General features: G+C 38.9%; 1 protein-coding gene across 1 annotated transcript in view; it reads right to left on the bottom strand.

The window, feature by feature from the left end:
- Nucleotides 1-24,039, bottom strand: part of dpr12 (defective proboscis extension response 12) — a 127,516-nt gene that overhangs the window by 5,261 nt on the left and 98,216 nt on the right. The window contains exon 5 of the mRNA XM_043424010.1: nt 8,648-8,782. Within this exon, the coding sequence (XP_043279945.1) occupies nt 8,648-8,782 (135 nt within the window). The remainder of the gene's footprint in view (nt 1-8,647; nt 8,783-24,039) is intronic.

The following is a 24,039-nucleotide window of genomic DNA, read 5'->3' as shown; positions in this document are numbered from 1 at the left end:
TTCAGATATTTTTCTATCACTTATGGAAGTTTCTGAAGTGACTGTTGGTCAATGGCTGCAAATTTCATATATAAAGAGGGGAAAACCACTCAAATCTGTAAGGGACCGTGATCATTTGGAGAATTTGTTTTAATTTTTTTCTCACGAACAAAGTATCCTCGGGCCTCAAAATTTTGACAGGACATTTTTTTATTATTCATTACTGATTCAAATTATTTTAGTCGAAATCTCTTTGTTAATTCGATTACCAGATGAACTTCCTTAAAGAATATGGATCAGTCACCTAACTTCGCTTGGAATTTGCAAAATCGAAATTCTTTGACACAGTTTGATCGATTAAAAAAAGGCTTTGTCAGCCCACGCAGGGCGATGGCAAAAATGGGCTGACATTTGTATTGTTTCGATCGGGCGAATGGCGTGGAAAAATTTCACATTAAAAGGTTGCAGCTATCTTTCTCGCACTATATACAGGAAATAAGCAGAATACGGAAAATATTAATTCGTTAATCGACAGCAAAATGTGTCGGGGCAAGGTTCGAACGCTGCACGACGATTTAAGGGCCAAGTGCTTGTCGAGATCTCTCGGTTTACACGTAATTTCGATCACGAAAATTAATTACACGAGTAAATTTGATCATGCAATGTTTTACGACACGAAATATAAATTTGCTCCGCTGCTATGCTGGGGTCCGGGTCGTTAATGAAAATCATATTCGTTGTTTTCATGACAACTGAATGCTTGTTACGCCTGCGTTTCATCCCTACACGATTATTCCAGACTATTATTTTAAAACGAAATCTATCTGCTTTTTTTCACATTTTTTTTCTGCCTTTCGTTGTGCCCGGCCGGTCACCGGATCGAAAAGGACTTTTAGGCTGATAGCTTTACTCTATTCTAGTGCATTTCGTTTCATGTCGTAAAACGAATAAAAGAGACTGCACGATTCCTTCCCGAGGAATGATGCCTTTCGTAGTTACTAATTGGCAGTGCTTGACAGTAGTTTCGTTTCAACATTATTTGATTTTCCTCTGTGCTTCTAAAACTTCTACTGCTCCGCGCGTTTCTTTGATCGTATCTGCAAAAATTGCTTCTCTACGATCAAGAACGATAACGTCATTGGACCGGAGGCTCTCCGTGAATTTTAATTCATTTTTTAACAAGGGACTCTCATCCCCCCCTCCAATTTATTAATTTCAGCGTTCGTTCTCAGCTTGCCGAATCCCTTTCAAAACAGATTACACTTTTTTCGACTGCATTCGACCGGTCGCTTCGTCGGATGACATTTTTTCATGGCTGCTTGTTTTCTGCTTTTTTTCAATGAAAAATATTTTACTTTTATTTTTCCGACTGGAATATATGGATACGAACAACAATTAAATTGTTCCCACTCCAGTTTTTCCAGATTCTTTTGATACACAAAAACACAATTATTCTACCAAACAGCATCAATTCCAGAACACATTTAATCGTACTCAGTGACCAGTCTCTTTTTCACTCGAAAATAATTCAAGCAAGATTTGCGGCCATAATTTTGGTTCGACTCAATATTCATTTCAAAGCTTCGTTTCGTTGGACAAATTTCCCAACGTCAGTGGGAGCGATCGGTACGCTGAGAGTGCTCCACTGCTCAGTGGCTCTGTGTACCAACACGTAAATTACACCGAACTGGTGATTGTTCGAACGTAAAACAGTATAATCCTACGAGTTATTTGTTATGAAATCGTAATATCATGAAATAAATCAGAAAATCCATTAATTATTTTCCAAATCAGTGAGAGAATTTTGTACGCTTGGAAGTTTTGATATCGGGGTGGAAATCATTTTTGGTTACAGTTGATCCCAGCCAAAAAGTGATTGAGGCAACAAATTTCGAAGGAAATTATTGTCGAATATTTTGAAATATTTATACATCGTGATTCGAAGAACCTTTTATCATTTTGATGGATTTTTATAAAATAGAGTTATTAATCATGAATAATTGATGGGAATTGACGTTGTGTTCTGAAAGTATCGGCGAACACTCGCTTGTAGCGAAGAATTTATGACGAAAACTCTCCTTCACTGATAAAAAATCATGTAAAACACTTCGACATTTGCATATTTTTGTTTTGAGAACATCCTCGTTGATTTTCGTTCAGAGTCACTAACCACTGCGCGTGCTCTTGTGGCTTTCGCCTCTTCCCACTGCACGCAAATCAACCCTCGGTCACCTCCCGGATCCTGAACGCCCCTGTATTGCTCGGGGCTTTTAAATGCGCAGAAGCCAGAAATGTCGTTTGCATAATCAAAGCTCATTTCTTTTTTTAAATAACTAATTTTGAAAATTTTAATATTTCGGATATTTAGCATGGAGATATCCGCATGACGTCACAGGACTGAATTCTTTTCGGGATTCTGCGACGAATTGTATTTTCCCTGTTTTTCCAATCCCTGAAATTCTTTGTATTTTCAATAATTTTCTCAAATCTCATTTCCGCATTTGAAAATATGACCGAAAGCCCAATCCCAACGCGATTCCATTTTAATCTTTTGTTCGAGAAGAATTTTCGTAATATCTGCCTGAAAAAGAGCAAATTGGGAAGAAAATTCATTTCGAACTAACTGCAGGGCTGGCACGCGAAACGTTGGGGGGTTCTTTCCGGAGGGTGTTTCCTCAGGCGATTGTATATATCGTTGATGCCCGTCCAAGTATTTACTTCCTATTTTCACTGATTCCTCCAACCGTTATAAATTATGCAAAACGTTATCGACGTCGTTTTTTATCCATCATGTTTATCAATAAAAAATAAGCACGAAACCGGCGTCTCACGGAAAGGTCGTAGTTACGGGAAATTCTCCCGAGGAGTTCCTCCAGGGTAACAGGCCAAAAAAGCGGTGATTTTCCAGGTTTTTTCCAAGTAATAAATTACGAATATCGGTTTCCATTTTAGGACACGTAAATTGCAATTATGGAACGATACGTTTAAAAAATCCTGTCGATCGTCAGTTTCGGGGAGCCAAAAGAATTGAAACGAACATATCAGCAGCCATCGCTGTCCGATGAGAAAATAGAATATTTTAAAAATATGAAAACTGTGAGCGCATGAAAAATAAAACGAATGGAAATAGAGCTCGCTTCTAGTGCACCGAACGTCAATAAAATTACATAGGTTCGATCGACCAACGGTGCGCCGGCCACGTAGGGCGATAACGCGAGGCATTTTTTACGAAACGAAACTTCCATCGAGGCCGTTGAATCGTGAGATTTTTGATTTGTTATCAACGCGGTTGAAAATTGTTATTCAGAATGAACTTTATATATTCGTCTTCGTCCGTTTCTAATCTCTGCTGTATGAAAACAAAGTCGAGTATTTCGAAAAAAATGATATCGGATTCCATCGGAAGTCTCCCGAACATTTCTTATTTCGGAATGCACATGAAATTTTTAAAAAGCAATAAAACATTCGATTTTCTTGCATGCCTACATAAAAAGAATTTATATTTAAACTATATGTAATGAAAAGTATATTCCGCATATATAAAAAATATCACGTGTAATAATATAAAATATCCATAATCACGTATAATATATAAAAAATAAACACACGTGATTCTTGTATAAAATTTTCATCATCACATAGCTTCCTATGCGAGGAAGCAAATATATATTTTTTAAAACTTTTATACAAATATAAGAATCACGTGTTTATTTTATCGTCGATTTTGCCGATTTCGGTGAATTAATTATGTATTGTGTTATTATTTACGATTAAATATATATTTTAGATTAATAGATATTTCTAAGATTTTTAGATAACGCTAAGACGTTAACACGTAACCTTAAACTAGTATGTAAACTTCAAAAATATATATTTTTCTATACATTAATCATAAATATTTGGAATATGATAAGTATATGTTCAGTTCAATGAGAATGTAATTAGACAGGGCTGCCAATGTACTTGTCTCGAGACTCTACCGAGTCTCTTGAAATTTCATATTAAAAAAAATGTAGTTCATGTTTATCAAAAATGTATATTTAATGTAAAAAAAATATGTCGTTAATAACAACACGATACATTATTCATATATTTGTTTTTATGAAAGTTGAAAAAATGTATATTTTTTTATATATGCGCGATATACTTATCATGCAATACTACATATAAATATTTCAAATATAAACTCTTTTTATGAGGGTGATCAAATAGTCGTATATAGTTATAAATTATTTCCACGTATAAAAGGCATTAAAAAATTCAGTTCGCCTACATCTAATTCAGTTGTTTCTTAATTATTTCAATCTTCATGATATTAATTGGAAAGTCGACCCAACGAAGCGAGTTTTTCTTGACATAAAATTTGCTCCTCGAATAATAATTTCTATGGAGATATCTTGGATTTTTCGCGGCGATGGTGGAAGAGTAAATAACCCATTTCATTTCTACTGATAATTTCCGGCCGATAATTTTTTATAGATATATCGAGTCGATAGAATTTTTTTTCCTGTAATATTGAATACGGCTCAATAGCTCTGTGCAGTTTCGTTCGTTGCTGATGCTAGCGGTGCTCTTTTATTATTATTTATTTTCATTGTAGACATAGATATATATTTTTAATTATATGCCTTTCATCCCGTTGGGAATTCATAGAATTTCCTCGTGAACATTCAATCAATCGTGAACGAAGCGCAAGCGAGTCTGATATGAAATAAATTACGAAAAAGGAGAAGAAAAAGGGGCAACGACAGTGACGCTGCCGCTGTGGAGATACATGTGTTATTTTTTTTCCCGCATAACTCGTTTCCAGTGAACATGCATTTTTATAAATCGATTTTTATTCAATGGAACCTGCACATTCTTCGCATCTAATTACGACCGGCTTATAAGCAAATCACGATTTTTTGTCGCTCGTTGAAAAGCGTTATGAAGTTTTCGAGGCTTCATCTTTATAACGGTGAAAAAGAAAAGAAAAATACAGTCTTTCCCTCAGAATTCCACGTAACTAATTTCATCGGAATATTCTCGAGCGTAGAGAGCTATTTGAACACACATATCAACATCGAACAAACATTTCTGAAGCCTTTTACGTATTAAAAATGTTTCGATCGATCTATCGCTTTTTCCAATGGAAGTAAAAGCTTTCAAATATCGCTTGCATACAATTGTGTTAAGACGAGTTCGCTGTACTGCAAAAATAGTGTTATCTCAAAACGAGTTCCCTTCGAAGGAATATCAGATGGCAATTTGCTAAATAATGGAAAACTGCGTCGGTATGCTGAGCAGTGGAGAGAAAACTCATCAATAAAAACGACTGAAAAACATTTTGGCGAGGTCTGCCCTTTGATGCTCGCGATCGAGTTGCACGCGACCTTCCAACAAATCCAACAAGTTAGCTTTGGCGATTAAGGTGATCTATTACTTGCGTGAGTGCAAGAGAGATGCAAAATGGTTGCACGTTTTACTCGGGCATCGTTGATTTTTTGAGAAAGATAAAAGTTACACTTTGTTCTCTGATAAAATGAGAATAGCGGCTAACTCATATTTTCTTCCAAATATCAACCTACTCGGAATAAAACGTGAATTTTTACCGACTGAACAACTGTCAGATCGCGGTAATGAAATACGAAATAATATTGAACACGCGTTAGTTATTTCCACCGGTTCCGTGATTATTCTCGCAGTCGCGAATCTCAAATGATTGTGAAATATGCATGATTCGGTCGAAGAAGGTGGTCGCCGGTAACGGCGAATCGGACTGTTCGACAGTCGTCGTTCTCGACGAGAAGCCAACTAAACTTTGACACGGATGAGAAGGCGTTTTATTCTTTAGCCAAAGTACGTTAGACTTTATCGATTATTCCGCGGGAGATATAGCCAAGGGACATTAAATTTTCTCTCTCGTTGCGCATCTTCCGAGAGATTTAGCGTTTTCGCTCGGTCGGTCCGTTGGTGTACAGTTACGAATGGTATCATGAAGTATCCGGTTCCTCGTTCTTCCAACGGACCGCTCCTACGATACAACACACTGTTTCTGGCTGACTCGAGCATTTTTATCTCTCCATTGTTGCAGGGGAGTGAGAAATTCGATAAACAACTACTTGCCACTGGAGCTCTATGATCTTCGAGTGGCTTTACTGAAAAAATGGAGTTGGTGCGATTTATACGTATGAATAATGAGGATTTGCATTTATAAATGTGATACTGAAAATTGAACGGCCGATCGGATGATCCGTTTGCGTTTTATTTGCCGTTTCCTATTCGGCTCCGAAGGCAACGATATTCGCACGCGTATAATATGCATTTTTTATTCTATTCCCTCCAATGCTCGGATATTTCATATGTATAAAGGTGAGTGATGGAAAAAACTGAGATTAAATAACAGGCTCTGTTAATACGAAACTGAAAAAGGCCATATTTTTCGTCGTTCACTCTCAACTCCGATTATTCGCCCATAGGCATGACCTATACGCCATAAATGTTTTACGATTCAAACAATGTTTCCGAGGATCAATGCTTTGTGACTTTTTCATCCCTATCTCTTTCATTCGATCTCCGTGCTTACTCGTTACGTTGCTTGGCACGCTGTTCAAAAAGCTACGACCGAAGGGAATTGAGCGGATATATAGGGAGAGAGAAAAACTGGGCCGAAATCGATTTGAAGGCACTCGAATGTGAGACAACTGACAAAAAAAAACATGTCGCGCTTTGCTCCTGTCAGACAGAAGGAAAAGGGACTTGTGAACAGCTTTCGACAGAAATTTTCATCGATTATTCACTCGACTTTATATTCCTCGCGAGTCAAAATCAAGAGCAATTATAATATTGGGTTTGAACTTTGTCTTCTAAGTAAACTGACGTCTCGGCAGGATCAGCGTCGCAAGCTTTTAAAGTTCGCTCGGAGGTATTTGGGGAGTGTCATCGTCCCGGAGAAGTTCTCATTAGTAACACAATTTCGTCTAATCTTCGCTTCCATTATGCATTCACGAGTGCACGAAATTCCATTTTTTCGCGGTTGAATCTTCCGTCGCATATTCATTGTGGAAGAATGAACCAGCGTTATGCAGCTGTCATAATATCCCATATTCAACGAACCTCAAACGCGGCAACGAACGAGGAAAAACAAAATTCAGTTACTTCCAGTTGGTTCCCAGGCCACGTTTTCCCGGAACTAAAGCATCAAACTCGAGATAGATCGGTACACGTTTCGAGAGATCGATGCATATCTCGCTTCGAGGAACTGTTACAAGATTTTTGTGTACAGGTACGTAAGAAATTGTATTTCAATATTTTACCAGCAGCAGCAGTGTCAGCTAGCTCTGTAGTGAAAAAGTTTATTGGCTTGCCAAACAAAGTGTAATATTGTACGCGGAGGGGAAGAAAATGATGTTGAAATTCTTCGTGTTTGTGAGCATGAAAACGGATTGTGTCCCGCTCGGTATGGATTTTCATTGGGCCAAGTGAAAAAAAATGAAGAAAAATAGTAAGTGCGACTCTGCTTTTTCATCGTACATAGTTTCATGAAACCACGAATTTTACATAGTTTCATAAAACCGCGAAGTATGCTTTTTCGCGTCGTCGATGCATGGAGCGAACGCGCTGTCATTGTTTATTCTCGTCTCTCCGGCTTAAACGCACAGCCTTTTAACGAGACTCCATTCTCCGCTCTCCCCCTCTCTTTCCATTTTTTATTGTGACGTGCAATATCGTTGAATTTCCATTGGTCCCAGAGATCGCTTTAATTCACTTATCATTCGAGGCGATTAATGAGAGAAAGAGTACATCGAATTAACGAGTATTCTCATCATTTCTTTCTATTTTCACATTTTCGCGGTTAAATAAATATGGCCGATTTATTTATCCCAGTGGTAAAGCTCGCCTCGAAATTCGGCTTCGAGGGGAGATGCGAGTTTGTGCATTCCGTTTTTTGCTGACTGCATGTTCCGGCGGCTTTTTTTCATCTCGCTCTTTCATTATTTCACGCCAGATAAGCGATACACAAAAATATCATTCTTTTCACACTAAATTATACTCGTTCGCTGCAATCGCGAACAACGTCATCGTTTGACTTTACAAACCATGTTATTTTTTCAACAGTCGAAATTATTAATCGTTTTTACCGGTGTCTTTTCGATAACATTGGACGATCGAATAAAGCGCTATTTGAACGCGAACGCGATAAAATAAAAGTCGACATTTTCTATTTTCAGTGTTGAAATTCACTCACTCGGAGAAAAAAAATTCCACTAAAATTACCGAGTGTTCGCACAACAACGTCGACGCGAAGAGCTCGATTGAGTTATTTTATGGAAAATAAATGAAAAATTCCGATCGACGTTCCGAAATTTGACGGTGGGCTTCTAAAATAAAAATAAAATAAAATGGGTCGGTCACACGTTTGCTAGCGATGAAGCAAAAACTAGAAAAATTCCAGTCGTTCCGCAGTGCTCGTCAAAAATCTGACTGTTGACCTCCGAAATAGAATTTCGTTCCGCGTTGTTCTACTGGATGAAACGAAAAATTTTGTACCAGGCTCAATGTTGAATTCCCTGAAGAAATCGCTTGCAAACGTTTGGGCTCCCGAGAAAATTCCACCCAAACAAATAAGAAGGAAACACGAGAGAATGTATGCATATTTATAAGTGTTGTCAGTAATTAACCGCCTTACCTTCTCTATTATGCAGACGAGATTAATTATTGATCCCACGTCCACGTGATGCTCCTCGCTTCCCAATATAAATGCTTCGGGTACGACGACGTTAAGATTCACGAAGTGGGAGAGTATCCCCGTACTTCTCGAGACCTGAAACAAAAGAAGGAAAATGGGATCGTTTAAGCTTCGCCTTATATTGTTGTGTATCGAAATCTGGTTGTTTATCAAAGTGCATATCATATGCCGAGATGAATCCTCTTGGATCTGAAACGATCTTCAGGGTCGACTGCTGGTCGCAAGCTCTTCACGTAAATTATTTATTTTTTCCTAACTAAAAAAATCCACGTGCGCAATAATATCGAATTTTGCGAGTTTTATTGGTATTCTGATTGGCCTCTGATACGTCTGAATATGCCGTTATTTACATGAAGCTTTTAACTTTTCATGATCACATATATTAAGAGGATGGATATCAGTCGGTATATCGCAACCATGAGTGCGAGAGAGATAGTTGCAAATTTCAAAATCGAAATTCTTTAACACAGTTTGACCGATTAAAAAAAGGCTCTGTCAGTCGATTTTTGCCATCGTTCTGCGTAGGCTGACAGAGCCTTTTTTTAATCGATCAAACTGTGTCTAAGAATTTTGATTTCGAAAATTCCAAGTGAGGTTAGTCGACTGATCCATACTCTTAATGACGGCATAGCGCACTTGACATATATGCTGTCGTGAGAAGCTAACTGACAATATTTCTGGTCGGATTATAATTTTTCTGCTTGGAAATGCCATATGTGTAACCAACCACAGCTTCCCTAACGACGATTCCAGCTCAGGAACAAATATGCAAGTTCGGAAAAAACTGAATGTGAGGGGAGTTTGTTTCCATTAACTTCAAATACGACTTGAAGAGAAGAATTTTACAAAATCGAATTTGGCTAGTCGATATCACATTAAGGAGGTTGAAGCGTATCTTATATTAAAACTATTTTCCAACTTTGCACATTAAAATTTTTTAAACAGAATGCTTAAGACAGTATTAAACTTCTGGCGGGATATGCCGATGATTCACCGTCGTGAAATTGAGATATTTATTGTTGAAGTTTGCAATTTTCTGAAAGCTTCTATAAGAGCCCATGTTTAACCTTGTCATTTTCAACAATGAATATCTCGATTACTAGGCGGTGAAACCTCTCCAAATTTTTCACACATAATTAAGCGCTATTCAAGAAGATTCACGTAAATTTTCAATTCATTAATTTGGAATAATAAAATTTAATGTATTTTTCGTATGATGTCCTATATATATCGCTTCAACTTCCTTAAATCGTGTAGGAAATTGATCCCCGTAGTCGAAGGGCAATTACGGAGTCGTTTTTTTATTCTCGGTAAAAATATTATTTCAGATGTCAGCTTTTAGGCAATCTCATAACCAAGCTTGTCAATAATGTTCTTATTACAATTATTTTTATTATTCTTTCAGCATGGGATTCATTTTTCAGACGATAATGTGGTGATACCTACAGAATATTTTAATAATATAGCAATACTACACTGAATGTCACAAGCGACGGTTCATTAACATTGAAGTCAGCATAATTTGCAAACATTCATTTCATTTGATTCTCATACACTTACATATAGATCAGAAAAGTTATTTTATAAATAGATTGGTTAACGACGCTGCTTAAAAAGTACTTCAAACATAGAATCTCAGTTGCCAATTTTTGACAGGATTCGACTGGAATTTTAATAATTAGTAGTGATTCAAAAATTCTCGATGAACCTAGACATATCGGAAAAGGTGTGATCCTTAATAACTTGTAAAATTCCATACGCTTATTTCGGAAATGACAAGCACATAAGAAAAAACCAACATTTAGTCATCATAATGAAATTATTTTTCGTCTTTTAAAGTGCCTGAAAAGTACAGCTACAAGGAATAAAATGGTTTTTCAATATTCAAATAACCACATATGAATTCTAATTTTTATGGTATGTATTAATTATAAAATTACTTCTAATGGTTCCCTCATACAATCACAACCTTACATTCCATTCCAGAGCTTATTTGATGTACAAGCAGTTGGATGCAATCAATGACTTAATTTATGTAAATTGCTTTGTCAGAAACTTCGTTAAACGACAATGAAAGTACATTAGAAAGCAGCACTTATCGATTGAAATTACGCGAGCATTCTTATAAAAAATCATCCGTGTAAGTTCGGTTAATTTTTTATTTTTGAACAATTTGACAAACATGACAAAGAAAAATCGGCTAGAACGCCTAACCTAGTATACGTAAAAGGTAAAACTGCTGTAATGTTTTGGAACCAAAATCCAGAAAGAGACCTCTTGACTCGTCTACGTTTCGACATGTGAATGCCATAAATATGTTTGGAGGCTTTCCACTGTTCCACCGTACAAAAAAGGGTTTGCGATGCACGAAACGAGACTAAGACGAAAGTATGGGACAAAGAAAAGTGCCCTACTGGGATAAATACACAAGTGAAAAATTCGAACTATGACCTACGAACGGAAAGTCAGGTCAAAAGAAAAACTAGACATTTTTGAGTGACAAACGAGAGCTGACGAAAAGAAGATTCGACTTTAACGTTGACAAGAGACAGCAAAAAATAAGAACACGGAGAAGCAGAATTCATTGCAAGATAACGGAGGAAAAGAGAGCGAGAGAAAGCTTGGAAATGTGTATATTTAATTAACTCAGAACGTAAATGACTTCTAGCTAATTTATTAAAAACGTCGCTGAGCAAACAACTATGTTGCAGGGGTCTATAACGTTTTGAAAGTATATTTACGTTTATACGACCAAGAACAATAGAGTTCTCGGGTAATGCAGACATGAATACATTATTAAAACAACACATACACACACACACACACACACACACACTGCTGTCGTATGGCTTCTGCATTTTTGAGGAGGCTGTAAATTCTCTTCACAAGGCTCAGTATACTATTGATATTTATACAAATACAAAATTGCCTTCACACTTTGAAAACCGTCGAGGATGAGAAGAAAAAAATAGCTGAAGGGATAAATAACGAGACAAAGATATATTAAGGCGAAAAGAGACTCTCAATTTCCCAAAAGATCAAGGAATGCTGGTGCGCAGGTCCTCCGAAGGCTGAAGCAAGGGAGCGGAAATGAATTTCAGAGCAACGGTTATACGTATTCGTGTGAGAGAAAAAGAGCCAGAAAGAGAGAGAGAGAGAGAGAGAAAGAGAAAATAGAGTGGAGACCCGAAGCTACATGAATAGTAAAATAATGAGGGAACCCTCCTACTTTGCCCATGTCCTAGCCCCTGTCCCATGGGCTTTTACGATCTTTCTCGGGCACGGGTCTCTCTGACCCTCTTCTTGAGCGCTACTCTCGAGAAAAGTACCACTACATATACATATCGTTCCATCTTCTTTTGCCCGAGTGTATAATGAAAGAGAGAAAATGGGAGAAAAAAATAGATCTGATACAACAACAAGATACGATCTAATGCTGTTTAGTACAGACGTAAGAAGCACGAAACATCTTTTCTCTTTTTTTATCGTGGCGATGATATTAATCGTCGATCTTACAAATCCTGAGGACAGTTGTCATTTTTTTAGTATATTAGAATCTGAAGGGCAACAGTTCGTAGTTATGCAGAAAAGTATCAAGTCAGGCGTTCTTCATTGGCGAGTTCAGGAAATATTTTGCTCCGAAAAAAATGTAATTGGATATTGTGATATGAAGAAACGGTGGTTTTCTCGTAATTGGTCGTTGATATCTAGCTATTTGGATCTCAGATTCATTCGTGTTTTCGAGCTTTGGTGAGGGAGATTTTCGGATTTTCAGAAATTATCGCACTGTTAAGAGCGAGTTCCGTGGCTCCTCCAACTATTTACTTATCACGATGGTATCTCGTATCGCCCCAGGTAAATTCAATACAATTTATGATTATTATCAATTGTGGTATGTTAGAACTATGCGAGGTTAGTTGCGTTGAAACGTCTAATATTCGCGCCACGGAATTTAGTACTGAACGGACTTGAACTACTTTTGGTGCTCATCCTTCTCCCTCCCTCGCTCCCTCTCTCTTCCTGCTTCAGGTCGAAGGGCTTGAGAATCGTCCGACCGCTTGTCTCCCAGGGTGAGTAACGGTTGAGGTAACCACTTTGACTATAATACATATTTCATAGCTATATATAGACGATAGTCTATGTGTTCTCAGGGTATTTTAAGGCACGTTAACAGGTCAGTAACGAGTCTTTAATTTTGTTCAATTTTTCAAGTAGTTCGAGCGCATTTTATTTGAAAAAATCTCGTCTTTTTCCATCGTCAATCTCGCGTGTCTCGCGAGTGGATGTAATAAAATGATGAGAGCTTGATAAATTCTTACGGAATTTCGATAAAATTTATACCCTGAAAATCTAATTTGCATGTAAAAGAATATATTTTTCTTTGTTTTTTTTTTTTTTTTTTTTTTCTAGCAAAAAGAGCAAATTTACTCGGATAAGACAGGTACGAGTGGAGCTTCAAATTGAATGCTGTGAATGTGATTGCTCGGAGTGAATAAATGAATAGTTTGAAATCGAAAAGAGGCTGCGCGCGTTCGTTTCGAATGAAATTTTATTGGATAAAAACATGGGAATTTTTGGCGAGTTGAATAACTTTAAAATAGGAGTAGATCTTATCGTGTATTTTTATACAGGTATTTTACGTATTCAAGGTGCATCTGGGAAACGTGAGGTTGGCCAGAAGTGAGGGGTAGCATAAATAACGCGTCGATAAATTACCCTAATTCGACGTGAGCGTGTAGCTTAAAGCTGATGTCATTTGTGTGTAAAGCTGGGCGGCGACGTTTCCCCGTCTCGTGCATTTTACTTGCACCTTTCTCCACCAGACTGCAAATATTTTCACCCTTCCCTCACCACCCCTCACCGTGGATGATATGACGAAGGAACACGCTCTTGTACCCTCGCGATCATACCGTGACAGACCTTTTCTTACCGCATAGCGTAAACAATCTCGACTTTCGTGTTTAACATAATTCATTGCCCAGAGGATTATCCGCTTATTCTACTTTCCCCAAGCTAAAAGCATTCTCCCTAAACCTTCAACGAATGTTTCCAGTTTCGAGTACTTAAGTAAATTTGATACTCGTATACAAACGTAATTTAAAATTCTTGCGTCGGAATAGCTTGGATGGAAAAAAAGGATGTTTTTTTTTGACACGTTTATTCAAACCATTCGGAAGCGTCAAAATATTTGGGCAGATGGTTCCCTGAAAAATGGGATCAGTTGAATAAACATTATTTCTTTTTTTTTTTTTTTTTTTTTTTTATCTAAGGGACTATAAAAGTGTGCAGGTATTCCAATAATCGAATGAAACATTATTGAGCATATTTCAAATGGAAAAAGTTTTCGAGCCCTCCGAGTATGTTAATCCTAAACACGTTGGTCCCGATTTGAATTTCCTCAAACTCGGACGAGCAGCATTTTTTGTTCGCGTCCGACGGAGATTTCATTTTCTGGATATCGTAGAATCCTAATTGTTTCAACAATAATCCGCGGTTAATACGCCAGTGTCATTAGTGCAAAAACGCAATTATCATTTCTAATTTACGTTTATACTCATCTATGGGTATTCTAATTTTCCGGATTAATTCCAAGAGAAGGCACCCACGGGAGACAAGAAAAGCAGAAAGAAGAAAAAAAGACACGATTTTATTTTTCTCCGCTTTTTTTCTCATTATACCAAACGTATCCGAGCTGAAATTGGCTCTCGAATTGTCACGGTGTCGGGGAAAGAAAAAAGCTTCGCGAGCGTAAAAGCTTTATGTCTGTATGCGTATATTTATATTTATATTTATATATATATGTATATATATATGAGGTATACGTCACCTTATGTACACGGCTATACGTATATGTATACAGGGATTGGAAAATGCATAAAAGTATACCGAGCTTTAATGAGCATCATAAGCAACGTTCCATGGTGGCCGGAGAAAGGCAATTCGATGCGTCCGAATGAGTCAGTACTGTGCCCGAGAATCTCTAGTGTCTTGCTTTGGCGAAGTGAAAACCGTGAGAGAGAAAAAAAAAAGAGGGAGCAGACCGAATGGCAGACACTGCTGTCTCTACTTGCGGTGCCACAAGAGCTTTTGCCTCATTCTCTCTCTTTCACCCTGTGTCTTTGGCTTCCCTTCTCCTTCGTTCATCCTCACTTTAGCATTGATATAATATACGCGAGAGTTGGAATATATTCATCTTCAGTTCTTTTATTCTCTGTGTGCTCTTCTCGGTTCCGTAAGACGAGGGTCACTGAAGAGGCTTTTATACAAACGCTAAGAAGAAACGTCAGAAGATGAGATGCAAGAAAAAAAAAAGAGAAAGGAAGAGAAAAGACAGAGATGAAAATTGAGAAAAAATCGGGATAAAAGAAGATAGAAGGGGACGAAGGATTAAGGCAAAAAATCCACAGTCTGACGCTCATTCTAATATTCTAATTGACGGAATCGTCGAGTTCTTCTCGTTGCTTCGAATGTGGGTCAAAGTTATATGTTGTGAATTGCACGAGAAAAAGAAGCTCACGAGCGAGCGAGCGAGCGAAAATAATATTTCCACTCTTATTCACGCACATATCGCATTTATTCTTGTGATAATAATATTGAAATAACGATAATTGCGGTTACGAATAAATGAAATTTTCACGGATATATATACGTTTGGAAAACAAAACTTTGATTTCTCAACGACGAAAGTAAAAACGAAAAAAAAACACGCGGATAAAAAATCCTTATCAACCCGTTGACTTGTTTGGCAGCTAATCGAGATTTGTTCCACGGGCCGCTCTCAGGCCTGAGGAAAACTTGTTTTCGATGTAAAAAGCAAATTGAATTTTCATTGTACAAGGAAAAAAAGTTGTACGCTTGAAAAATCTATATTTTATGCCACGCGAAGCACTGGAAAAAGTGAAGGCCTCAATTATTCTGCATGTACTGAAACGGCCGTATAGTCCGCTAACTTTCTCAACTATTTCCCTATGTACGATTTTTTCTATTTTCGTTTTTTTTATCACTCGAATAAACGTTTGAAGTAGAGAGTGGAAAAGCTTCATAGATATATACACTCTCTGTTTCTATGAAGCTTTTCCACTCTCTGTACCTTACCCGAGAGAGGAGGAGAGTTCTAGATGGGCAGGTCTCGAGAGAGAGAACGAGAAAGTGCGAGAGAGCGAGGGGCTCGGCGGGGTTGGTGCGAGGGAGTCGAATAAGGGTTGTTCTGCAACCTGAAAAAGTTTTAAACCCGTTGTACAACTCTCCGGCGATGATAATAAGAATGATAATAAAAGGGTTGGGATCTCAGGAACCCGAAGGTATATCACGATTTTGTGGTCCTACACACGGCTGAGCTCGTCCGAGCTCATAAACTAACCTGAAGAGGCTGCCTTTCTCCGGACCCTGTGAATTCCACGATAAAGTATAACCATCGGGGAAAGTAATGCAGGAGCATCTACCTCCAAGATTACTCGGCTCGACTTACAGCATTAAAATCTAATGGTATCCGGCCAAGGAATCATGGGTAATCGTGTCAGCAATGGGCTACTCGTTCATGCCTTCACAAATACACTATCTTATTCCACTGTCTGACTCCCTTGCGCAGAATTAACGAGAAATAACCCGAACGACGCAAATATAGCGCGAGTAAACATTTGCCCAAAGATCTACTTCGGTACACTCAATTCGCAATTCCAATTTATTGGTACAAATCACTTCCCAAGAGCAGACTGCTTCCTCCCGTATATCTGTAGTAACATCTACGTAGTACATCTACGTACAAAAGTTCAACGTACAACCCGAATCTTTATTAGACAGATTTCGTTAATGGAATAATGTTCCAATTGAACGTTCGGATTTCTTGATCCTCCAATCCCATTGGTTCTTGGATAAAGTTGTGATAATGTGTACACGTGTACTCTCGTGTATCTCGGTATAATTACGTGCACGAGGACGAGAGGTTAGTCCAATCGATTCGATATTCAGTCTGGTTTGTCTCGACTCCAGCGACGGTAACGTCGCTGGTTTCCACTGCCTCGTATATACGTGGTTGGCTTATACACTCTCTACACTGATTTATACCTGGTGGAGAATCTATGGATCCATAGATTCGGCCGATTTACTGGTTATTCCGACATTTGAAACAAAACGGACGTTGTGACTTACGTATCGTTCGGCATATATCACGGTATATCCGCACATTCTGTTTCGTCGGCATTCCTTCTGTGAAATTCCATGTTGAATTTAAAGGAAGAATTCTGAAATTGAAACTAGCGTGCATGTACGAGACCCACGGATTGTCGGAGCAAAGTGTATCCCTCCATGCCGGTACGAGGAAAAGTACTCGAATCGGAGAACGATAGATGTTATCTGGATAATATATTCTGAGAGAGGGAAAGAGAGGAATTCAAAAGCGACCGACGCGAGCCCTTAACTTTGACGTTTAAATTCGAGCATGAAGATTGACGTAAATACCATTAAAAAAGTCTCGCTGACTCTCTTCCAAGTGTTCACCATTTCAAATGCAAACTCCATTCAACTTTGCACCGATAAGACGTGAATGTATAGCACATTAACCGCAAGAAACTAGCCGCAGAGATAGTCGAATGGCCAACGTAACGATTCCTTTGATGCTCTGCATTGGAAAATAAATATTTTTCAGAGCTGTCCTCGCGTGAGCAGAATTGGCCTGAACTGCTCCAGCTCTCATGGCCCCTGCATTTGTTGTCCGAAAATCCAAACACTTCTGTTCGACCTTGATGATCTTGAATCGTCGCTGGTAACAATTGCTAATCGATTCGACGTTCCAACTAGTCGATATTCGCCAAAAACTCTTTTCCCCGAAGCACAATGCTCGATCATCACGAGGCTGAGACGAGAAAAGGAAAAGATCTTCGTCCGAGCTGAGCTCGGGATTACACCGACTTGTGGAGCTCCCGGGCTCGGAAGCTGCAAGCGGTTTAATCTGCTCTGGAATCGTTATCCAGAGCTCGACCTCTTCCCGAGTGTGCCTGCACTCATTAAGGAACATACCAATGCCAAATGACTGTGGTCAATAGGGTCGTTAGTGCACTGCCCGAGCTTTTCCGCAGCAGTAGGAATATCTCTGGACGTGCTGCATGCACTTTTTTCATCTTTAAGTGTGCCTGCCGGACTCTTGGCTTTTTAAACGTACTTCTTTTCGCATTCCGCCGAGATAAGTAACGAAAATGACACTGTCCTTGACAGTGGACCTTCGTCATTTCGGAGAACACACTTGATGTTATTGAGCTTGTTAGGATCATCGTGGAGATGAGCCAGATCTTGTTAACCGAATGTTTTGAAAGTTTGAAAAGTCTCTCAGGACGATAAGAAATGGATGAATCGCTTTGTTTGGATCTCAAAATTCAGGAAGCTCATTACAGTGGATCCTATATATCGGAACTCGAAATTCCATTACGTGCGAAAACTTTGACGTGATGTATTCACTCTTCGAAACATTGTAATCTTAGGCTATGTTACTCGTGGAAGTCAAGTTCCTTGGTAATTAAAACTTGTAAACAAATAAGATGGCAAAGTTGCTTGGGGCTGGTGCTTTATTATTAACAGAGTAAATTCATCATGGAGAATTAATCAGCTCGTTAAACCGGATGGACACCTCGAAGTTTGGGATCGATCGAGACGAAAGTACTGAATTTCGGTGGACTTTGACAATTTATGCACTATTCCTAATATCGCTGGATCGTAGCTTCGAGGATTTTAGCCAAATTCTGTTTTGAGTGATATCGATGTTTCCTATAGAGTCTGTATCAAGTTTCGAAGGATTAGATAGGTATGTGTGTGTGTATGTGTGTCTGTGTGTGTGTGTTTATGTGTGTGTGTAAGGCATGGGGGGGGAGGGAAGGTGAGGAGCTGACGTGTTGAACAAAGGAGGAGCAATCATGAGACGAGAACGTCGAGTAACGTTCTCGATCTTGGAGGAGTGGCTTCGAGTTACACGCGGCATTTGAGCCAGTTCGCCCGAGGCTTCTAATCCTCCAGGGGCTTAGTGCTACTGATGTTAGCTTGCTGCTCGCTCATTAGTGTGGAGACGCGTCTACCAAGGCATGGCATATAGTTTTCCAATAACCCTTTCTATATATCTGCTCGGTAAATCAATGCACCTCTGTCCATGGCTTATTTAGCATTCGTCGTTCCTTCATCGCGATCTTTCGCACGATTGCTCACGTTTTTTCGCTTTGTAATTATCCATGTATAGCTCTTCTCTATGTAGGTGCATGGTAGAGCTCTCGTGAAGTGAGCTCGTTCAACGGTTCAGTGGGCTGCGGTATAAACCACAATGCAGCGTGCTGCTTTTGTGTCTGTTAAATGCCATTGGGTATGTGATTTTTCGACTAATTTCGCATGTTTTCAACCTTTGCTACAGAGTCGTGTGCGTTTCAATAATTCAACGGCGTTTCAATCCACACCCAAAGCTTTCGTTGTACCGAAGATTCCCGTTGACGTGAATGAGCTACTCGCGTGGATATTCATTTCCGATAAAAACAACTTTTTCAGGTAAGAGCTTCCACTGAAAAAGAAACCCCTATATTATCGTCCTGCTCTTAAACCCATGATTAGGTGATCAAGTTTCGTTGACAAAAGTGGCTTTGAAAAACGGATCCCATCGTTATCGCTTCTCGAACGTTAGCCCTATCTTTTCTCTCCTTCTCAGTGCCTCTTAGGATTTAAGGTAGCATTATCGTCGTCGGTAATGTCTTAATTTTTTTTTAAACAGCCCATTCTTTCTTCCTTTCATACAAGTTGTTCATTCTCATTGTCGAGAGTATAGTGAGGTATTACTGTTCTACGTCTTGGCAGGTGGAGGAAAGTAGATTGGACGAGAAAAAATAGAGGAAGAAAGACGGATAGGGAGAGAAAGAGGCAGAGAATGATGGAAAAAGCGAGAATGGCGAAGTAAAAAAAAAAAGAAAAAGCGAGAAGGAGAGAGAGCGACAGAAAGAAGGAGGGAGGGGGGGGGGGAGGGGGAGATGGCACATGCTACCAGTAAAATATAGAGAATCCGATGGAGATATGAAAACTCTGGCTCGTAGTCTTGGCGTACTCCGCAAGATTTGCTACCTCACAATATATGCGCATTTATCTCTCTTGCTCTTTCGCTTTTCCTCCGTTTTTTTATCTCCTCCCTCGATCCCCCGACAAGAATATGTGAGCGAGTTCGTAAAGCGCATGCATACAGCATATACATACACGATACCTATTGTATATGCGAGATATTATATCTTACGGATCTGAAAATATACACAAGCTGGTCCACCGAAATATGGGCTATGTTCACCCTCAAGCAAACCCACCCACTTTTTCCCAAGTTTGACAGCTTTTGATTGTGTCACAACTTACCAGTTCCTCTTTAGTGTCATCTAAGAAATACTTTACACCCCAATTTTCCCGGGTAAATTCTTTCTCCTTTTGACTATATAGAATTCATTGACAGCTCCGAAATTGACTATTTTTCACTTTTAACCGTGTACAAACACCGTTTGATGGAGGGGGATTTGTGAAAGGTAAAGGATTGTCGTAACTTTCAGCTACCGAGATTGCTAGTCCCTCGCTTTTCAGACTTTTCCTGGTCACATCGGCTTAGTGAGATTTGTACGATTTTCCTTGATTTTTTTTTGAATTTTTCGTTTCTCCAAGAACAAAGGTTTAAAAACTTTTTCAATAATTACATTATATTTTTTCCTTCTCCGTTGAACGCGAGTATTTGGCACAAATTCCGCATGCCATCGCTCAGTATTTGTCGTGACAATAAGACGTTATAATCGGAAGAGATCTCGGGCTTTGACGCGATAAGCAAAATTAGTGTTTCTCTTTACTCCGGGGCTGCGAGTTTTTTCGATGTCCGCTGTTTTTTTTTTTTTTTTATTTTTTTTTTTATTTTGCTAAAGTGTATTTAATCTGTTTCTTGGTGAGAAATCGTGCTAGCTAAGTTTTCAGTGGATCGCGTGTCCGTGTAAAATGAGAAGGTTGAACAGGGTGAGTCTGTAACGCCTTAGTACAGGCGCTAAGCCACATCACTTCGATCACGCGGAGGAGGACTTCATTTATCTTGAGGGTTTCTTTCCAGCAATGATATATAATCGAGCAAACGAGAAATTTTTGTGGCGTTGCGAGCATGGAACTTTGATCGTTTTCGTGAAATATTTTCGCTCCTCTTACCAGCCACAAACTTGTTTTTATTTTATTTTTTACGACCAAACGTCGAGTATATATTTTTACTCCTCCATAGTAATATTTCGGGCTTCATTCTTCGCATTTCCATTCATGAATCACTCTCAATCTGTAGCCCTCTCTCTTTCATTTCGAATTTTGCGGATTTCTCGGATTACGGCATTGAAGAAACTCGAAAGCTGTATTCGTCAATAGGAATTTTCGCTTCTGGCAAATGTATTGTTGAATCTTTAAAACTAATGAGCTCCCCGAAATTTCATGGCGAAATCATGTGCGGAAGCCAGAGTCACTCTTAATCCGTGACTTTCTCTCTTTTATGTCAAATTTTATGAATTTTCTGAATCACGGTTTCAGAGAACCTCAACAAAATTGTATTCGTCAACAGGAATTTTTGTTTCCTGCAAATGTATAGTTGAATATTTAAAACTAATGAATTTTACGAAATTTTATGGCGAAATAATGATGAGGAAGTCAAAAGCATTGGAAACCCACCTATTTCCAGAAGAATCGTATCGAAAGAAGGAAGGCAAATCGGATCAGTGTCAATCCCACGTCAAAGCCAAACAATTTACCGTTTCGGAGATTCATTTTGCGCCTCGAGTCACCTAACACTAATGAATCTATATATGTGTGTAAGAAGGACATAAACTCTCTTTACAGAGCGTATTCACCTTGAATGAAAAGGCAACACGGATGTTCGATTCGCTATTCTGTACCGACAGCTCGTTATTCCCTCAGATTTTCGAGTTAAGCCTCTCGCGGTTTACGAACTGACTATCTATGTACACATAAAAAGAGGCTTTTCTGCGCAGAACGTTTCTCGTTCCCGTACATGTTTGTATACTGTAAAAAGGGGAATTCCGAAGTTACGACTTTTTTGAGTGTTCCATCTTACGGGCTGGCTATAAAAGCTTGAATTTTATTAACTTTCATCAAAACACTAAAAACATTAATTCTTAAGAATATCAATTTTTCGTTTTACAATATTGCAAAAAATCATTTTTGTTAATCTATCCTGAGGGGATACGTTGGTCAGTCGAATATTTATTACCCCGTCTTGTTTTGAGCCGGACATTGTATAGGAATTCGATATTCGAGTTTGCACGACGTTTTCAGCGGACGGTTTATTAATGAAAGCCTCCAGCCCTGGAACGTTCATTTTCAAACAGATTTTTCTCAAGTATCTGATTCTCCGAATTAAAAGTATTCTTTGATACTCTTTGGTACCTGGCGATTGAAAAAAACGTTATAAAACAATTTGGAAAACTCGATTTTCGAATATTAAGTTTTCCATTGCTAGTCAAATAATTAAAAATGAAAAAATCCAATAAGCACGACCCCCCAGAACGCCGGAAATAATACTCAATCACAGGTGTAAATGAATTCACAAATTAATCTAAATACTGACCTGGCGTATATCATGTGTGAAAAATAATTAAAAGGAAACACAATGGAAGCTCTGCCATGCGATGGCTAAACGGTTACGCTGACTTTGATGGCTGCTCAACACTCGCCCCTATCACTTGAATTCTCCTGTGTATACACGTATATATCATCATTAATGTGCACGCATCCGCGCATACTTGTATATCCACATAGATATGAGTTTACAGAATAAAATGTGGAAAATGCAAGCAAAGGGCCAACGGAGTGAAAATATCGCAATGCATAATTCACACAGCAGTCACGAATATACCATTTTGTGTATGTGCTTTCATGAAAGATATACACTTACGAAAGGACTCTTTCGCTCGGTAGAACGCCGCGAGTTCACTGGCCTTTTCTACCAACCCACCGCACCTACCACTCGTGTTTCAGTCTCGAAGATACGTAATATCGCATCGTTTTAAAAGGAACGAACCTTTTTCCGCTTTCTTTTTACATCATCTACATGTGCGTGCTCCAATGGCAACAAAATAAAAAAATAAATACATATTTGCGCAAGATTCTTTACTTGCGCTTGTTTCGCAGCCTGCAGACACACGGAGTGCCCTTTCGTATACGTACGTTTATGGTTGTCGGTGCTCCGCGCGGAAATAGCGTTTTTGCGTTTCATCGCATATGTTACGTGTTGGCAATGTAAATATTCATGTTTTCTTCGACTTCTTTTAAATTATATGTACAGGCGTATGGATTTTCGAAGGTAGCAAAAGGCTTGATGATAAGTATAATATGGAGCGACGATGAAGAGGAAAAATACTCGGGGGTAAAAACGAGCCATTTTGTTTGTCAACATTCGAACAGAAACGCAACACCTTTTTCGATCGTTACGCGGATAAAAATAATTGGTAAATAATGGAAGGACGATCGAAAAGATTGCTGGTTTTATCTTGAGAGAAGACTTTGACGATCGAGATCGGCGGAGCGAATGCGGCGAGGGGCGTGAGATATTGAGGCGTCAGAACGTCTGACGGAGGAAATGGGGTTAAAGATATAATCGGGAAGTTCGTTAAAGTGAGCTATAAAAGATATAGGCTCCTCCATCAATTTGCAGGCTTGAACAAATTGGCGAGAATCTTTTCGGCACAAGGGAGTCAAAAATGTTGTTTGAGAAGAAAGGAAAAAAAAGTTAGGGGCCGATGAAACTTTGATCGGTTGGAGAAGCAATGTTTCGTGTTCGATCAATAAAACGTATATGAGAAAGAAAAAACTCGGCTGTTTTCAACTGGCGCGCGTACATATTTGTTATGTTTATAGGTACTCAAACGTAAATATATGACTGCCTCACGTTGGTCACGCAACGTCGAGCACGTTTCATGATTCCAGATGCTTTTCCGCACCATACCGGGTAAATAATTTCAGGCTACTCGAAGCGTTACGAATATCAGGAGCTGAGAAGAAGAGAGGGACAGGGCGGAGGGATGGAGAGAAATCGGGAGTTTGGTCGTTTGCTTATTCCAAAATCAAAGGGCCACAGGTTTGTGTTTGAATTCCACTGGAGCTGAGCAAACTATCAGAATTCCGAAAGGCAGGTCCAACTGATTATGTTTTTATACCATGGCAGAAACATGCACGTTGGTATGAGCTACGAGTAGACTTGTAGCTACATCCAGCTTCGTGTGCGACCGAGAGTTTTATTTGAATCCGTTACCGACCGATGTCCACCGGAGTTTACAGCATTCATTACTACTTTTATTTTT

Source organism: Venturia canescens, chromosome 7, assembly GCF_019457755.1.
Source record: "Venturia canescens isolate UGA chromosome 7, ASM1945775v1, whole genome shotgun sequence".
In the NCBI taxonomy this organism is placed as follows: Eukaryota; Metazoa; Arthropoda; class Insecta; order Hymenoptera; family Ichneumonidae; genus Venturia; species Venturia canescens.
Note: the sequence above shows the minus strand (reverse complement) of the source record. Positions and strands in the feature narration are given on the sequence as shown.